The 18,139-nt window shown below is 34.8% G+C and overlaps 3 protein-coding genes across 3 annotated transcripts; all 3 read right to left on the reverse strand.

Moving 5' to 3' along the window:
* Positions 1 to 315: 315 nt before the first annotated feature.
* LOC140979655 (G-type lectin S-receptor-like serine/threonine-protein kinase LECRK3) lies at positions 316 to 2,851 on the reverse strand. Its single transcript, XM_073445163.1, has one exon. The coding sequence runs from the start codon at positions 2,768 to 2,770 to the stop codon at positions 389 to 391; it is 2,382 nt and encodes a 793-aa protein (XP_073301264.1). The 5' UTR covers positions 2,771 to 2,851; the 3' UTR covers positions 316 to 388.
* A 4,274-nt stretch (positions 2,852 to 7,125) lies between these two features.
* On the reverse strand, positions 7,126 to 11,186 carry LOC140979656 (uncharacterized). Its single transcript, XM_073445164.1, has 8 exons — positions 10,758 to 11,186; positions 10,299 to 10,408; positions 10,130 to 10,186; positions 9,724 to 10,023; positions 9,097 to 9,344; positions 8,419 to 8,725; positions 8,067 to 8,340; positions 7,126 to 7,719 (listed from the first exon to the last, which is right to left on the reverse strand). The coding sequence occupies exons 1-8, from the start codon at positions 11,151 to 11,153 to the stop codon at positions 7,465 to 7,467; spliced, it is 1,947 nt and encodes a 648-aa protein (XP_073301265.1). The 5' UTR covers positions 11,154 to 11,186; the 3' UTR covers positions 7,126 to 7,464.
* Positions 11,187 to 15,123: 3,937 nt separating this feature from the next.
* LOC140977990 (uncharacterized) lies at positions 15,124 to 17,230 on the reverse strand. The gene is made up of 2 exons (XM_073442698.1): positions 16,788 to 17,230; positions 15,124 to 15,541 (listed from the first exon to the last, which is right to left on the reverse strand). The coding sequence occupies exons 1-2, from the start codon at positions 17,146 to 17,148 to the stop codon at positions 15,219 to 15,221; spliced, it is 684 nt and encodes a 227-aa protein (XP_073298799.1). The 5' UTR covers positions 17,149 to 17,230; the 3' UTR covers positions 15,124 to 15,218.
* Between the last annotated feature and the right edge of the window lie 909 nt (positions 17,231 to 18,139).

Genomic DNA, 18,139 nt, shown 5'->3' on the forward strand with positions numbered 1-18,139 from the left:
TCTAATAAATTAAAGGTGACTAGGAAACTAAAAGCATCCAATAGCAATTGTTGTCAATTTACATGAAAGATAATAATAATCAAACAACATTGTAAATAAAAAATTGCATATCATTGATCGTCAAAAAAGATTGTAATAATTGAATATTATAATAAAATATATGCATTCAGAGAATATGAAAAATAACAAAAGAAAACAATATGATAAAAAAGATATGAGAAAATTTTTAGTAGTCCAGATCTTTTTTAAAATTAAAAAAATATGCTTTTTTCCAAATTAGTTACATATGCTAATTAACACGAATTGTCAANATTTTTATTTCCTTGTTCCAAACTCTAGCTTCAATTACATGACTTAATTAGTCCATCATCTTAAAGCACTAACAACATCATACGAAGGATTCAGGATCCGGTGGAAGAGGCACTTCGATAGATCCTTCGAGCATATGCAAAACTCTCTTCATGTTAGGCCTCAATGACGGATCTTCTTGAATGCACCAAATGGCGACCAACACGAATTTCTTGAACCGTTTGATATCGTTTGTGGCTTCCTCGTCATTGGCAACTAGAAAGTGCAGTGTACCGTCTTTGTAACAATCATAAGCCCAATCTGACAGAATCTCCTCATTCTGATTCGTAATGCTTGTTTCGAAATTCCTTCTGCAGCAAATGAGCTCCAGCAACAAGATACCGAAGCTGTACACGTCGACTTTTACTGTGATAGGCATGTTTCTGAACCATTCAGGAGCTACATATCCTTTGGTTCCACGGATCATGGTAGTTGTTCGGGTCTGATCATCCTTTAGAAGTTTTGCAAGCCCAAAATCCGAGATTTTTGCTACGAAGGATTGGTCCAAGAGAACATTTTGAGGCTTGATGTCGCAGTGTATGATTTGAGTGCTGCACTCTTCATGCAAATAGCAGAGTCCTCTTGCGGTTCCAATTGCAATCTGTACTCTTTGGTACCAATTTGGCCTTGAGTTCTGGAAAAGAAAGCTTGCTATCGAGCCATTACTCATGTATTGGTAAACGAGAAGCCTGTTTTCACCTTCATCACAGTATCCTAGTAATTGCACCAGATTTTTGTGGTTAGTTCTGCTGATTGAGTTCAATTCAGTTTTCAGTTCTTGTGCAGAATCTTTGGCTATCTTATTCAGCTTTTTCACCGCAATTAAACCATCATTTTCGTTCATCAGAGTCCCTTTATACACAGTTGAGCAAGCCCCGCTACCAAGTTCTTCCTTGAATCCATTCGTTGCCTCTTGTAATTCTTTGAAAGTGAAACTTCTTATGTTGGCCGAGTACGGATGAAAAATCTTTGATTCTCGTCGTTTTAAATGAAAACCAAACAACAAGAAAGCAACGAGTAGGAGTAAGTTGACAAATACCGAACTTCCCAACAGAACAGATCCTGTGATGATGAGAGTGGATCTTTTGCTCTTGTTCGGAATGTTAGCTGGAGGGGCTAATGTGGCATTACTTTTCCTTACTTTTATCAATGCTTTCCCTCCGGCCATCGACTCGCGTCTTCCATTCGAAAGCGGGTACTTTTTCTTCCAACAACTATTGCCACTAAAAATAGCAGCGGCACATAAACAATCATCAAGACAATCCTGTCGACACCAATCTTCTTGGACTTGATGATATGACATGTAATCACCACCAGGGAAATTGATGTTAGACATGTCGACGAAGTTGAAAAGTGATGCATCTTGTGATTCTTGATCACAAATCTGTGCGACGAAATCTTGCTTGCATCCGCTCATCTTGTCACTTGGATTGATAGGAGAGTAACCGGTGGGACAGAAACAATAAGGCCTCTGATCAGTTCCAAGGGAGCATATGCTGTTGTAGCCACACGCACCCCATACCGAATTGAGTGGTATGCTGAGACATATATTCTCTGGTAAGAAGTGCAAAACGGACCAACTCATCGGCCTTCCTGCTGTTGAATTACCAAACTTGGGATATACATAATGCCTGAGAACCCCGTCATAATCCAATATCATTCTCTGGTAATATAGGGCGGTTGAAGCGCCATTTGAAGACAGAAAATCAAGTATTGTTCCATTCTCTGCTGTAAGGAAGATGTAGCCAGATTGGTTAAAGATCACTTGGAATCCACTGCCAACGGTATTTGATGCCCAATACGCACCGATGTTGTCGTCCATGGGGAAGTTTCTGTTGTAAGACACAAGATTCCCATCACCTTGCATCGTAAAGATGAATCTCCCACGGGAGTAATTCGTCTCCGAAAAGCTGGAAACCAATCTACCCCCTTCCTTCAATATCTGGGCCGGTAAAATCGTATCAGTTGGATCATTAAAACTTTGCCACAAGAGAGCTGATGTATTGCCCACCAGTACAAAGTTACCGCTGTCAAGCATGGCGCCATATGCGACAGCCAAGCCCGCCAGATTAGGAGTCCAAATATGCTGGCCCCTCGGATCATCAAGTTCAGATCTCCCATCTGTAAAAATCTGAAACTTGGATCCTTCCGCAGCTGGACTATCTCGATTTGCAGACCAAATTATAGTTTTTTCGGGTATACTGTCGAACCAGATGGCTAGCAAGTAGCCTCCACCAGGCACGATCTGTCGGAATCCAAAAGCAAAATCACCAGATGGTGATGGCCAAGCTGAATTCTCATTGTTCGCAATGAGAGATGAACCCAAAGAAACGTTGCGATAGGGCTGCGCTGTGGCTAATATTGGAAGCAAAAGAACCAACATGAAATGTAACATTTTACAGAAATTAACAGTGTAAGCCATTGGAGCAAGGGAAGATAATGGACTCACTTAGAACAGAACAAGGAAGGAGAATATTACAGCACCATATATTAATTGAAGGGTTGAAGCTAACTTAGCTACGACACACGACTCATAAATATGGCGTTCAGCCCTATTTGACTGGAATGGTGACATATCTATGAAAAAAAGATCTACGAGACCAAAAAAAATGTTAATGTGACGTTAGAAAATATTAAAAAAAATATTTATATAAAGTTAGAAAATATTGATATATCATCGAAAATTATATGTTATGTCAATAATTAAATCAAAATAGTCAAAAATTAAATTAAGGTACTAAACTCAAAAGCGAAAACTGTTAAGAGACTTGGTCTTGGTCCCACTTGTAAAACTTGAGAAATAGTTTTAGATATTGTCAAAGTGAACATTCCTAGCCCACAGATTTGAAAAATAAATTTTTTTGACGACTTTTTTTGCAGGTTTCAATAATCAATCCACAAGTATTTATTTCTGATATGTAAAGAACGTGGAAGACGGGGCAGTAGGAGCCAAGTCCACCGTCAACACATTATCGTTTACTTATCAGGCAAAAACTTGTGTGAGACGGTCTCACGGGTCGTATTTGTGAGACGGATCTCTTATTTGGGTCATCCATGAAAAAGTATTACTTTTTATGTTAAGAGTATTACTTTTTATTGTGAATATGAGTAGGGTTGACACGTCTCACAGATTAAGATCCGTGAGACGGTCTCACATGAGACCCACTCTACTTACAAAACCAAATTTTCAATCTCCTCTCATAGATCTTTATTCATAAATCAAAACTACTCATATTTATAATTTAAAAAAATAATATTTTTCACATAAAAAGTAATATTTTTCTAAGTGTGACTCAAATAGAATATTCATCTCACAAAATTGACTCATGAGATCGTGTGTTAAAATATTATCTCACACATGCTTCTCATAAATTAACATTCACTTAATTAACAAAGCTAAAGGAGGAAAATAAATATTTTAATGGTTCTTCGATGATGTTTGATTTGGACGAAAAAATAGTTTTTCCGGCTGAAAACGAGCCCGATTAACAAAACTCATCGCATTGTCTAGACCTGTATTGTTGCGAATTTCATCGTTTAAGGCTCCAATATAGTGTTTTTCCATTTTTAGCAAAAAAAAATTCTAATTTTACGTGTTCGCTTATTTCGATCTCAAGTCTAGTTGTTATGTTTTATTCTGTCAATTATGCAATTTTATTTTTACAAAATATTTTTTAAAGTTGCATATTGTATTTTCGTCTCATATATGGTAATATCGACACTGTTTTATTAATACGGCAGATAAATTTAATATATATGGTGAAAAATTGCTAAAAATGAGAACAAAAAAAAAGTGCAAGTTAATTTACTAAAATTGTTAATTGACTGATAACAAGACCAAAATGAAAAATATGCAAGTTCAATAAGGGTTTTCATTGGTCAGGTCAGGTCGATTCGGTCCGGTTTTGGTTTTCTATTTCTATTTTAGAAATATATAATCTGATATCCGAACCATTTTCTTTCGAATCGATTCGGTTCGTTTTTCTACCAAAAATGTTAATATGTTATCTTTTTACATGATTTCATAGTAAATATTTAAATATAAAATTTAAATGAATTAAATAAATAACAATCAACTAAAAATTACTCGAAATGATCCTTAATTCACTAAATATCATCTCGTAAAATGTATAATATAAATAAAATTATTAATTTAATGAAATTTCGATTTTTTCGATCGGTTCAGTCTTGACATATATAAACCAAAACCGAACCAAATAAACTTCGATTTTAACATGTATATCTGAATTACAAAATTTGATTTTCATTTAGGTGAACGGTTTTTTCGATTTGGATTTACGATTTTTTTCGATTTTATCCGAAGTTTGAATACCCATAAAGTTACTGTATCAAAAATGTTGTTCTTCCCAACCTATTTCTACAACAAGATTATTCTATATTACATCCAGAGTTTGAAGTGTTTCTTCTCCTATAATGTGGTCAAATGTTAGTACTTGGATCTTCAAATATATGTCAACTTCCATTAAAATGTGAGAGACTTATATGATATAATGATATTAGAATTTGTTAACAACGAGGACTTTCAAGAAATCGTGATGCCATTTATACATGGGCTTGTCATCTCCCATATATCAAATTAATACAACTAACTTAAGATTTATTAAATCTAAAAAAATGAAGGAAAAAAAACCCATTAAATTGAGATTATTCCCTTATATTGATTTAATTTATAAGGAGCCCAATTATAATTATAGAAAATTAATATTAATTTAGCTAAATTTTGTAAATTATTTTCTTTATACGTGCATGCATTTTAGTACCAATTATCCGAATACAATTTGGCAAGAACTTTTGCATGCAAGAACAAAAGATAATATAGATGGAAAATGAGGCACTTGATAAAATCAACGCGCAAACATGAAACTACTTGGAATTTGAATACAATAATCAAAGCTTGGAAAATTGTAATCCATCGATACGGTTCTTTGATTTGGTCGTATCAATAATTTCGACATTAATATTATATCATGTGGTCCCGACAAATTAAAAATGAGTTAACAATATTTAAGTCCAAACATAAATTATAATATGATATATGTGTCCGACAAACTTAGTTTTAATTGATCTGACATGCTTTTTATTTCAATTATCTGAACTTGAAAATCTAAAAATTATATTACATATACTCAATTTAAGTTGATTGATAATCAATTTAAGTTACTTAGTATCTGAAATGCATATATTTGTATATTATTTGCAACAATATATATCTTGACAAAAAATTGTTAAACATTTCGTACATAAAAATTATAATTATAAATTAATTTGATGCAGTTGGTACTTAAAATTTATATATTTCTGCTATAATATCAACTATATGTACCTATATTTATTGTTTTAGTTTTCGTGTATTATTATGACATAAATAATATAACAAACTAAAATTTATCGATACCCAAAACTCGCAAATTTATAACACAAATTCAAGAATATGTACTTATTTGAGCCAAAAAATAACATGAAGCTGAAATGATAAAAACCGAGGATTGAATCATAAGTTATATTTGACGTCAAGAACCGGATCTCAAGTCCCCCCTTGAAAAAATGGATCGGTCAGAAAACAATCCAAAAAATTGGAAAAAATTTGTATGAGTAAGATTCACGTAGCACAAAATCAACTTGCCTTCTTTGCTTGACTCCAAATCATTTTGGTCAACATGTTTACATATCCAAGTTGTGTATTATTAAAGAAAAATACCTTAAAGTTATTCGTCTTCTTCTAGGTACTCTTGCTTGATATATCTAACATGTAAACTTGAAAAAATCTTTCGATCGGTCTTGACAATTCTGGATCCATGGACAACATATGGTTGTCTGTGGTGCAATGACGACGCCGGGTTTCTACTAGAAAAAACGATGAAGTCTCGGCGTCTCTCATTGCACCACAAACAATCGTGTTGCTTGTAGTAAAAAATGTGTTCTTTTAACTACATTCTTGAAATTGAAGTGGAGATAGTCGGGTTTAAATAGGTCCGAGATGTTAACCTTTTTTTTTTTTGGCGAAATGATGTAGATTCTTTTTTCCCAGTAATTATTCATAATTTTCAAAGAGAATGTGATTCGTCTGTAAAAACAACATATATGGCTATTGTTGTATTGATTGTCATTTTCATGTTTAAAGTTGATGAACCAGGTTCCCTAGTAACCCTGCGTAGCTTTTTGTGTGTCTTCGTTCTTTATTTGAATGAAACAATAAATATTTCGAATTTGAATATTTCACGTAGTCGGTTCAACTAAAAAATATGAATTCGAACTCAAAATTAAAAGCTCGAGCTCGACTCGTGAACATATGAACGGGTTTTATTCTATAAATATGTGACCATACAAGAATAAATGTTGACTAAAATACATTGATTTCGTGTACAGAGAAAAAGTATAGTCAAAGTTTCATGATTGATCGTATTAAACGCGCTTAACACTCAAATAAAATACTAAAACTTTTTTATTGTGTTTCACTTTTTAAGTAATTTTAAATTCTTTTTTTTTTTTTTGAAAAACTTCATTTTCCCCAAATTACAGTATAGAAGAGGTGAATGAAAATTATTTTTTTTAAAAAAAATACATACTTTTTTCACTACTCGTCTCACCTCCTTTATCAAGTGTAAAAATTATAACATACGAAAAAAAGTAAGTAACAAATACAGTATAGAAGAGGTGAATGAAAATTATATTAAAAAAATTGACATAATTTTTTCATTACTCCCTAGTTGCATACCTCAAATTTAATCAGAAAGATAATTTATAAACATGGACAGCAAAATGTTTCAGTAGATATATATAATTTTGTCAGTCGAATATAATATGGAAACGATTTTCACATGCAACGAGCAGTTCGTGTACCACTGAATGCTGTTATGTAATCTAAAACCAGCAGCAAACTCAGGCAAACATCTTGCCAAGTATCTTGTGCATGACAAAAATGTGTCTTGCCCTGTATGACTCATGCCCAAAATAAATTCACGAGAGAAATTACAACACGTGGACAGCTACAGCATCTATAATCTATATGTTATTGCAAACTAAAAACAGAATGCATTTATCATTTATATACAGATCATATCTATTTCGTGTGGGCTTGTGATGCACTGTGACAGCTTAAGAAGAACATGAGAGCATGCACACACCTGGGCGATAAGCCCAAGCGGGGGGCAAACGTGCATATTTTTCCATTCCTGGTTGTTCCTCGTACGGTCGTTCCATAACCTTCAGCAGCCTGCGAACTTCATCAAAATCGCCTTGTTCTGCGGCATCAATGGCACTTTGACATAAATAGTTCCTGAGGATGTATTTGGGATTTACCGCGTCCATCAATTTTTTCCTCTTTCCATCAGGGATGGTGCTGGCAGAAAGCTGTGGTAGCTGGAAATGATAAGTGACTACCAATAACCCAAGAAAAAAAATTCAAATTGTATGCACAACACTTTTGAGGATATATTCCGCCCACCTCACCCGTCACTCTTAAAATCATGGATTTGCACATGGTTTATATCGTTGAACGACAATGGCTGTGATACTATGAACTTCGTTCAAACAAACCAAAAAAAAAAAAAAAGCAACCAAATGAAAAAAAACATTGTTAGTTATTAGATTGTCCTTACTGGTCTTTCTTGATCATTCTCTTACCAAATACCTCATAAAGTGCCGGATGACTCACTTGCGCATGTTGCGAAAGAAATTTACAAATATGTTTTGTGTACCTCCAGTATATAAGACTTCAGCCAGCTAGTCCATGCATCTTTGCGCTCCTTGCCGATATCCAACAACACAGCTTTAAGAGGAATTAATAGTTCCTCCTCCGAAATGGTAGGATCAGCTTTGATATTTGAAAGTAACCGAAAGAAATTGGTGTAGTCAACTTTATCCACTGCCATGTTTTTAAGAAGTTCACTGATCAACTGCTTATTATACCTTGGCAAACCGAGTTTTCTGGTCATTACACTTTGATAGTCATCCATGAACTTTGTTCCATATCTGACAAGTTAAAAAAAAGTTCAAAGAAAGTCAAGCTAGCATCAAATTTCACAAACGAAATATGCCCATTCAAAATACCTCTCCATTGCGTAGTTTGCCTCCTTGTCATTTATCAGTTCGGCAGCAGAAAGAGTTGTCACGAACTGCGCGATATTCCATAAGCCAATATCAGGTTGATTTGCAAAACAGTACCTTCTTCCAGGAAGATCAGTAGTGTTTGGAGTGTAACTGGGGTCGAACGCGTCCAAAAAACCAAAAGGACCATAATCAATGGTGAGTCCTAAAAGACTCATGTTATCAGTGTTGAGAACTCCATGGGTGAAGCCAACCCCCTGCCATTGAGAAACTAAGGAAGCCGTACGTTCAGCAACTTCCACTGCCCAAGCTGATAGAGATTGCCATTGCAAACACAAACAAATAAATTAGCGGATAAACTAGCCTTATTCAAAATGAAGAATGCAATAAGGTGATAGGTAATATTTTTTGTTTGTTCATCATATAATAACTTGTTTCACTTGCATACACAAGGTAAAAAACAGGCCTTAATCGGGTGGAAAGATGGTGCGTAAGAGGCCTGTGACTCGATCACATTTCACTTTATTTTCATTTAGGCCAGCAATCAGAGGATCTGTGATAATGTTAAATTTAATTTCATTTGAATTAGGCTGCTCTGTAAATCTGTTTCTATGGATAAAATCGAGTTTTGATTATCTCTAGGGAAGGAACAAATTAAATCAAATTCAAATTAATTATTACCTGCGTATTTGTTTGAAGTTAAATCAACAACAGAATCATCTCCTTCACCAGTGCTAAAGGATAGACTGTCGCTTTTGCTAAGGTTCTCTAAATGTGGAAAGTGATACCTAATGGCAAAGTCAGCCAAAGTGTGAACAAGGCCAATATCTTCCTTCCCTCTTGATGCATGTATTTGATATGAACCAAAGCGAAGAAAGGATTGAGCGACTCTGCAAACAATTGCACCAGGTTCGTCCTTTGCATTTCCACTGCATGCAATAGAAACAAATAACTACTTCTAGACAAAACAACAAGAGAGTTCAATATATGTTTGAAGAGCAAATCCATGTAGTTTATTCAACTAAGTTCAAGATAAATCGCTGTGATATCAGCAACCTGGCAAGATTGCAACTTCTAAATTTTAAGTAAAACTTATATCAATTTAGCTAAAAAGAAAATCCATAAAGGTACTGAAAAAATATGTGCATGAAACAATCACAAGTTAAGAAACATAAGCAGAAAAATGCAGGAAAGGTTAGAAGCCTGAGAGCCTTTTTTTCATTTGACAGAGGACTTCAATTTTTCATTGAAACCTTAGGTCTTAAGGATCAACTAAATGAGTATCTAAAATAGGTATGGAATGCATACTCGTAAAACATGTCCCGACTAACATATTTTCCAGTTGTCACAATGCAAAGAGCACGTGTTGTTGGGATTCCTAGACTATGCATTGCCTCACTACAAAGGAATTCCCGGATACTACTACGCAAGACAGCAAGACCATCTGCAAACCGACTGTATGGAGTCCTTCCAGCACCTTTGAGCTGCAATTCCCATCTCTGAGACTTTGAATTGAGAACCTCTCCTAAAGTAATTGCTCGACCATCGCCCAACTGGCCGGCCCATGATCCAAATTGATGTCCACCATAGCATTGAGCATAAGGCATCCTATAGAGGTCATGTCACAAAAACCATATAAAGGTAGACCAGACAAAGAACGAATAACAAAAATAGAAATAGAAAAATTAAAAAGAACCGAAGATATAACACTCACGCTCCAACTAAAGCTGATGCCCCAGAAAATTTCTGTGCAAAATCAAGCCTTTCAAATCTGAGAATCACACATATATCATGTCTATATCAATAAAGAAACAAATCTCAAATAACCTGAAAAGTGTACGAATAAACTCGGTGTGAGGTAGAAGATAAACAAAACAACTTACTCTTTAGGATCCAAATCAAGAAGCTCCCCCACTGAATCTGACCATGCAACAAGCTGAGGATTCTCCACCTCAGCAGATGGAGATACTTTGGAATAGCAAGCATGAAAAACCTATGATAATGCCATTGAGAAACTTTAGCCGCCAAAATGTAATGATTGAGAAATAAGTGGAGACTTCCCATTTAACATAAGCATAGAACCGAATTCTCCAATATCTCATTTGCAATATTCCAACCCAAAAATACATAGTTGAAAATTTTCAAGACATCAAAAGGCCAAGCTTTAGCTACGTAAATTGTTAATTCTTCTACATACTCTATGTATACTTTTCGTATACTACTATCATTGTAAGTCAATACGATGGCATGACCTCCATTTACCGATAAATTAAACCGATGGAAATCAATGAAACAGCGGTAAAAGTTGCCATGAAATCAAATTAAGCCGCACAAAACCAAACCTGTCGCGGAATCAAATCGGTTCTAGGATCACCAGGTAGCTCACGAACAAACGAGTGGTCCCACCTAAGTTCTTCCAGCTTCAGCTTAACCCTATTTTGAGCAACACCATCGTTATCCAAAGAGTTACTAGCAACGTAAAAATCGTCATTAACACTTTCCAAGCTCTGATTCCTCAAACCGTCAGAAATCGAATCGACGGCGGCGGTGGCGGAGGGAGAAGCGCTGCTGTCCATTGATAATACGGTGAATGTTTGGCGTTTCTGGGATTTAAAAGGTTTGAAGGGGGAGAATCGGAATACGGTCGTAGGAAAAGCACGACGGCGGAGGGAGAGGGCGGTGATGGCTGTGAGAGAAGAGGAGGCGTGAGATACAGATGCGGTGATGTGGGAAAACATTTTTCTGGATTAATTTACTAAGGACTTGTTTGGCTGACGCCTTTTCAGTTTGAAATCTAAAGTTGATCTCTCTCTTCCATCCTTGAGCTGAATGGTTGATTTGAAGGTTCGAGATAAAGATCTGAAACCTCAATTTTTGCTTCAGCCGACTCATCTAAAGATAATCCTGACTTAGAACTTGTGCTATGGATATTTGAATCACATGCTCCATATATAAAGCTTTGTACTCAAAAACTCTCGATTTGAGAAACCAGTGGCTTCTCAATAACATGAAAGATCGGCTTTTGTAATACAGACAATATTTGAGTATAATCATGTAAACAACATGTTATTCGCAGTGCTTTTATCATTTTGTTGTAACCTACCTGCAACTTCTGTATATAGGACAAACTTATTGAACTTGGTTTAAAGCATTTTAAGGTGTTCCCTCGAATGCCTCGGCATTTTCATGATGACATCGACTTTAGCAATGTTTATCTATTGTTAAAAATCTGCTAAAATATTTTCATGAGATTTAATAATAACAATATTTAAAATATAATTTGACACAAAGCTTGTCATCTTAATAATCTAAGATTCCCGGATTTAGATTCTATTCAATTTTTCAAGAAAGCTTTTACATGTGTATTATCAACTTTTAATTTAAATTTCTTTCCAAGTAAAAAAATTGTTATTTTTCAAAATTCTTTTTTATTGCATAAAATTCATTTTCGTCTATATGACATCGTATGGCTTCTGCATCTAAGAATAGTTCACTCAATACATACATGGTTGTTCTCCATATGATACATGAGAAACATTCGGGGCAACATCCTGCTTATCTTTTGATTCATGCGATCATCCCTGAGTTTAAAATAGTAGGTCCTGATATGTCCAGGCTTGAAACAGTAATGACATACATACATGCGTTTTCTTTTCTTAGGAACAGGTGTACCAGGTTGTCTTTTTTATGGAGAACTTTTGATCGAGGATGTGGATTGTGACTGTGTGGATGTGTCAGCTTTTCCTTTCACAAAGATAGTTGAATTTGAAGATTCACCAATTTCAAACACACTGTCTTTGAAACTTAAACTCTTCTTGTCATCTCTTCCCATCAAAAGTATGGATTCAAGATTAGAAGTGCTCGAATTGAACTTAGTTAGTGTCTCAGTCGCCTTTTGAAGCTCATCCTTAATCTTTCCAAGTTCCAAGTCCTTTTTGCTCAAAATAACTTCAACTTTTGCAACCATAGACTTCAGTTCAGTGTTCTCCTTCATGAGAGCTGAATTAAGCTTGTTTCTTTTGGTCCAATCAGCATACAACTCCCCATAAAGTTTTTGTACACTTTCAAGAGTGATTTCTTCATCATCAGCTTCCAAATCATCATCTGTACTCAAGTTTCCAACAGTTGTAGATTTTAAACATACTGATTTTGAGCACGTGTTGCGCCCGGGTGTGGCAACACCTAAAGGGTTCACTGGCAACCAGCGTTTTTATGTCAACAGTGCATTCAAGGAGGTGTGATTATGTTCATCATTGGATTTCTCCTAATCATCATATTCTTCATCACTTAGAGAAACATTATAGCCTTTGTTCTTTCGTAATCTGTTAGCACATTCGTAGGCATAGTGACCAAATCCATTGCATTCTCTACATTGCACTGAGTTATACTTCTGCGAATTAAATTGACCATTGTCTTCATTCCTTAGTCGAAACTGTTGTTGGACGGGAAACTTCTGTGGCTTTTCAGGTGCTGGTAGACTCGAAAACCTTGATGGTTGTTCAGTCTTCTTTTTGTCTCTGATCCTTTTCAAATAGTCCCCACACTTCTTCGTGATATATGATATAGAGTCTTCACAAAGGTCCGACTCATTTACCTCACGTGACAATTGAAGGAGATCATTATAGGAGTCATTTGATACCTGGAAAGCGATAGCCTTCCGCTTTTCCTTTTTCTGCATTTCCATGTTCATCTCGAAGGTGTGGAGCGAGCTTATCAAATCCTCAAGTGCAATTAAAGTTGTATCCTTTGATTCATCGATTGCACATATTTTGATGTTGAAACGCTCAAGCAGTGATTTGAGAACCTTGCTGACTAACCTTTCATTTGAGATTGGATCACCTAGGCTAAAAGATTCATTGGCAATCTATCTGAGCCGTCTGTCATAGTCAATGATAGATTCAGTTTCTTCCATTCTCAGGTAATCGAATTTTGATGTAAGCATCCTCAATTTTGTTCTCCTCACGCTTTCAGAACCTTCACAATGCTTTTGAAGGATTTCCCAAGCATCATTGGCAGATACACAGTTTGTAATTAAACTGAACATATTCAAGTCGACTGAATAGAAGACGGCATTCAACGCCTTTGAGTTGTAATTCGAAACCTGGACTTCATCGGCATTCCAATCACTTTCCGATTTTATCATGCTGTCACCATCTTCTTCTAGCCTCCTTGGTGGACTCCAACCACTTATTACATGTTGACGTGCTCTCTCATCTATGGATTTTATGTAAAACCTGGTTTTAACTTTCCATAGGTTGTAGTTAGAACCATCTAACACTGGTGGTCGAAGTGCGGCGTTTGCAAGTGATGTGTCCATTTAAATATTTTTATCAAACAAAAAAAAACAGGATCAACACTTAGTATATCAAGAGTAGGCTCTGATACCACTTGTAAAGAATAATGCTTGATAGATGTGAATTTATAAAATAGTAGCAGTGTAAGATTTTAAATTTGTGTTATATCAGAATTAAGTGTTGTGCTAAATGTTACAACATTTAAGACAACATGTGGCGGAATATTAACGTTTGTAACGCAGATTTACTTTAAATAAATACGATGGACAAGATTAAATTTGCATAAGTATAATGCAGTGCCTTAGGGCAAAAATCAATCACTATAAAATCAATGAGTTTACACGAAAACAATACCAATAATGATTGTTACTAAAATCAATTTTCTCAACACGTTGAGAAAATAAAAGCTTTCTAAAATCAAATAACCAGAATAAAACTTATTCAAAAAAGCAACAAAAATGTGATTCAAAAAACTGGAGCAACAAAAACGATCTTCAGTCAACTTCGTCACGGATGTTGTCAGTAGATGTCTCCAACAATCAAGGCAACACGCGAATTCAGCACTCTTCAACACAGCAACGTCTTTGTGAATTATTTTCTCTGAAAATCAAGGAGTGCACACAAAACGTAACCACGAAAACTTCCGAGTCAGGCGTCCAAAGTAGAATAATCGAAGAAGCCCCTTTTCTTTGCTTGATTCTCTCTTGTCTATCAATCACTTCATCTCTAAAGGAAAATATATACGACAAGGAAATCAAGAGTTTTATTAGTGGCAACTTCTTTTCCAAATCAATATCAAAATCTTTATCATAGATATAATATATAGAAAAACAGACCTTATTTAATTATTTCAAAATTATATTAAGAAAAATCAATCTAGGAAAATAAATTCAATAAGAAAATTATATTTCCCTTCACTTAGAAAATATTTATTTTTAAGAATATGCTAGAATTTAAATTTTTATTTTTAAAGAATATGCTAGACTTTAAAAATTGAAAATATAGTAATAGTGTGCTCGAATATATAACTTGTACCTTAAAAAATACTTTAAAAAGTCCAATTTTTTTTTTATAAAAAAATTAGAAGTAAAAGCCAAAAAGACATAAATTTCAGCTTCTAAAAAAGCACTTTTAAGTTCTTTTTTAAAACCATTTTTATAACCGAACACTATTTTTTTTTAAGAAAAAAGCTTATTTGGGTTGATTTTATTTATGATCATAAAGTCAACGAGGAGAAGGATAACTAAAACCTTTCCCCACTTTCTTTCATACCTCTCGTCAAACCATATCATAATTTGTTATACCCAATTGATCCAAAAGTTGCAAGACGGTGAATTTCACACAAGATTCCTACCATCACTGTTCCGGCATTCGGTTTCTCGCCGCAGGCTCTCACATTTACCTCAACTTTCAATTCACACAATCAATCCATTATTGATTCAAGAACCAAGAAATATGGGGGAGTTGCACACAGTACTCATACAACAGTGATAACCAATTATTTAATACCTACAATGATCCTATAAATTTGAGAATCAAATTCACCATTTCATCATCATAGGCAGGTCCTTCCATCTCAAAATGGCTTACACCCTCAAGTAGATGTATCTCATTCCGTCCTGCTGCTGACGCCAGCTTCTTCTTCAGCTGATTAACGCTCGTGAATCCATCTCGTGTTCCCATCACGAAAAGTTTCGGTTTTGGTGATTTAAGAATAGTGTTATGATGTCTTCCAAAGAGAATCGAGGCCATCAGACCAAATGGGTATCCCAAGCTCACATAACCAACAACTTGGTCGACTGTGTCAACTGCAGAACCTGAAATGGGTGCACCTGTCAAGGAAGTACGAAAAGAAACTGTAAGAGCCAATTTTCCATGAATTCTGATCCAAAGTAAAATGGTGAGGGAATTCATGTTTGTAAAGATACAAAAACCACGGTTTAAAATAGAGGCGTTAAATTCGGTAGTAATGCCAGCAATCTGCACAAGTATAGCCACTTTTCCCGGACATTAAAATGTCGAGTGTGCAACAAGAACTGTGGAAATGTGCCACTTCTATCACTACAGAATATTTTTTCAGACGCTAAAGCGCAAGGAAATAACCGAACTTGAACATACGTTAACTGATAGCAAGTCAGTTGAAGATGGAAGCACCAGCCCACATGAGCATTACACTGGACCATGTCGAACATAAATCAAGTAAAAGCATTAACCAAGCTGAAGTATAGCTTAGGTCCGGAAGCAATAGCTGATTTCAAATCAGTAAAGCAGGTGATAACAGTAAAACCACAGCCCTACAACTACAAGATGCACTACAACAAGCACACGGGTGGGTATCATAATCGACTTATGGGATCATAAATTCATAATTGAACTAAAAAAATTAGATCATGCCTAGAATTGAGATATCTTGATTATATATAGCAAAGCAGCATCATTGTGCTAACTAGCAAAGGAGCATTCCAAAAGACTGAAAAACAACTCTTGGATTGCGAGGGACGAAAAATGGCTTCCTCTTTATCATCAAACAAGTTGGATTCCCAAACTACCTGGGACCAACGACATGAATCAGGAAATGGAAAATGCTAGGCATGGGTAATAATACCAACCAAGAAAACTAGAAACAAGGAAAGTGCTTATCTGTGGGTGATTAAAGTTGATATTGTTCCTTTAAAAGTAGTTCTAGCGTTTGCTCCCACAAATCATTAGTAAATTCGCTCAAGCAAAAATTCGAACTCTCCTTAGACTAAATTTCTGGATCTACTACTTCGAATGTGCTTAGATTTGATTATGCACCAAAGCTAGCCCACACAAAGAAATGAACATAAATGGTAACTAAAGCATATATCACTTCCATAAATTCAGAATTCACCAACCTCGAGCTCCTTAATCTTTTGCAGTAAAATTCATTGCACAAAATCAGAAGAGTCATGCCTAACCTATTTCTAGATCCTCACGCCAACAATAAAAAAATAAAAAGCTTGCTCAATTTCTCTCCATGACCATCATCAAACCCCAAAGAAAAATACCCAAACAAACACTGATACTAATCACAATTCAATAGGAAAAAAACAGTACCTGCGGAGGATCCCACAAGTAAAATCCTGTCGGCGGAAAGATGATCAGAAACCCATCTGCAAACAGCAACGACCTCTTCAATCTCTTTAAACCCAGTAAGAGAAGCCCTCCCAGTAGACTTGCCCGCACCTCTCATGTCAAAAGTGACAGATTTATAGCCTCTGCTTGCCAACCCACCAGCGATCCCCTTCAAAAGAGCTTGACACCCACCCAATACAGAATAGGGGTGTACCAAAACAATTACCAAACTATCTTTATCGCCCTCATTTTTTTCTTCTTGCTTGAAGATTCTTGAGTGCAGTTTGACACCGTCACTTGTTTCGACTTTGCAGGATTCAACGGTATAAGCCTCTGAATGCATTGCGAGATCCGTTTTGGTGGAGCACCTGTGAACTGGAATCGAGAGGACCTTTTCTTTTGTACTGCTCGCTCAGCTTTTGTGAGGAAATTAAATTCAAGGGAAAACGAACATTTTTTTAAATATTAATATTTAATTTTTAGTTATTTTATTTTTATTGATATGATATTTGACAAACCAATAATTTTGTATATCAAAAATAAAAATTTAATATATCGAAACTAAATTTTTGAAAATTTAATAAACAATAATCTAAACTGAACCAGTTAAGTGGAAATTGGGAATATGTCTCTTCATGAGACTGGTCAACCCTATCGATATTCAGAATAAAAAAAAACATGTTTCTGAAAAAATAATTTTTTATTTATAAAATAAAGAAAACACGTATGATTTACTTTGGGTTTTTTTAACACTTTTATAAAACTTTTTGTGATTTCAAACATGGTTTGGATGACGAATATAAAAATATGGGTGAAAATTATAAAATAGTATTTTAATAAATTGAACGAGGATATATAGGTTATATTCATATTTTTTGATGGAAAAAATAACATATTAATTGGAAGGAGTGTAACTTGTAAGTGCCAAAATATAAATTATGAGAGAGGTTAATGTCAAATATATGAAGTATCAACGCAAAAATACTTATTCATTTTTATTATATTTTTCAATATATGTGTTCATTGTTTTCACAAATATCGATATTTTTTGTTATTTTTAATTAAATTTCTAATGTTTTCGTAACCGAAACAGTGATCAAACAATTTGAGATTGAAAAATAGTTCAATTGGTCGGACCGATTGAACCGACAGTGAGACCGGAAAACCGTTATATTATATATATTATTATATAAATAATAATAATAATAATAATAATAATAATATAAATAATAATAACATAATATTATGAATAATATATTTTAAATGTGTATATAAATAACAAAAAAGATATTGTTATCCAATTACAATCTAAATATACTTATAAGATGTATATA

This window comes from Primulina huaijiensis, chromosome 6 (assembly GCF_012295235.1).
Source record: "Primulina huaijiensis isolate GDHJ02 chromosome 6, ASM1229523v2, whole genome shotgun sequence".
Taxonomy (NCBI): Eukaryota; Viridiplantae; Streptophyta; class Magnoliopsida; order Lamiales; family Gesneriaceae; genus Primulina; species Primulina huaijiensis.

Coding starts and splice junctions, on each gene's coding strand:
- LOC140979655 (XM_073445163.1), bottom strand. CDS start 2,770: ATGGCTTACACTGTTAATTTCTGTAAAATGTTACATTTCATGTTGGTT.
- LOC140979656 (XM_073445164.1), bottom strand. CDS start 11,153: ATGTTTTCCCACATCACCGCATCTGTATCTCACGCCTCCTCTTCTCTC. Junction 9,345..9,723: donor AGTCGGGACATGTTTTACGA/GTATGCATTCCA, acceptor TATTGCATGCAG/TGGAAATGCAAAGGACGAAC. Junction 7,720..8,066: donor TGAAGTCTTATATACTGGAG/GTACACAAAACA, acceptor CAGCTACCACAG/CTTTCTGCCAGCACCATCCC.
- LOC140977990 (XM_073442698.1), bottom strand. CDS start 17,148: ATGCATTCAGAGGCTTATACCGTTGAATCCTGCAAAGTCGAAACAAGT. Junction 15,542..16,787: donor ACTTGTGGGATCCTCCGCAG/GTACTGTTTTTT, acceptor CTTCCTTGACAG/GTGCACCCATTTCAGGTTCT.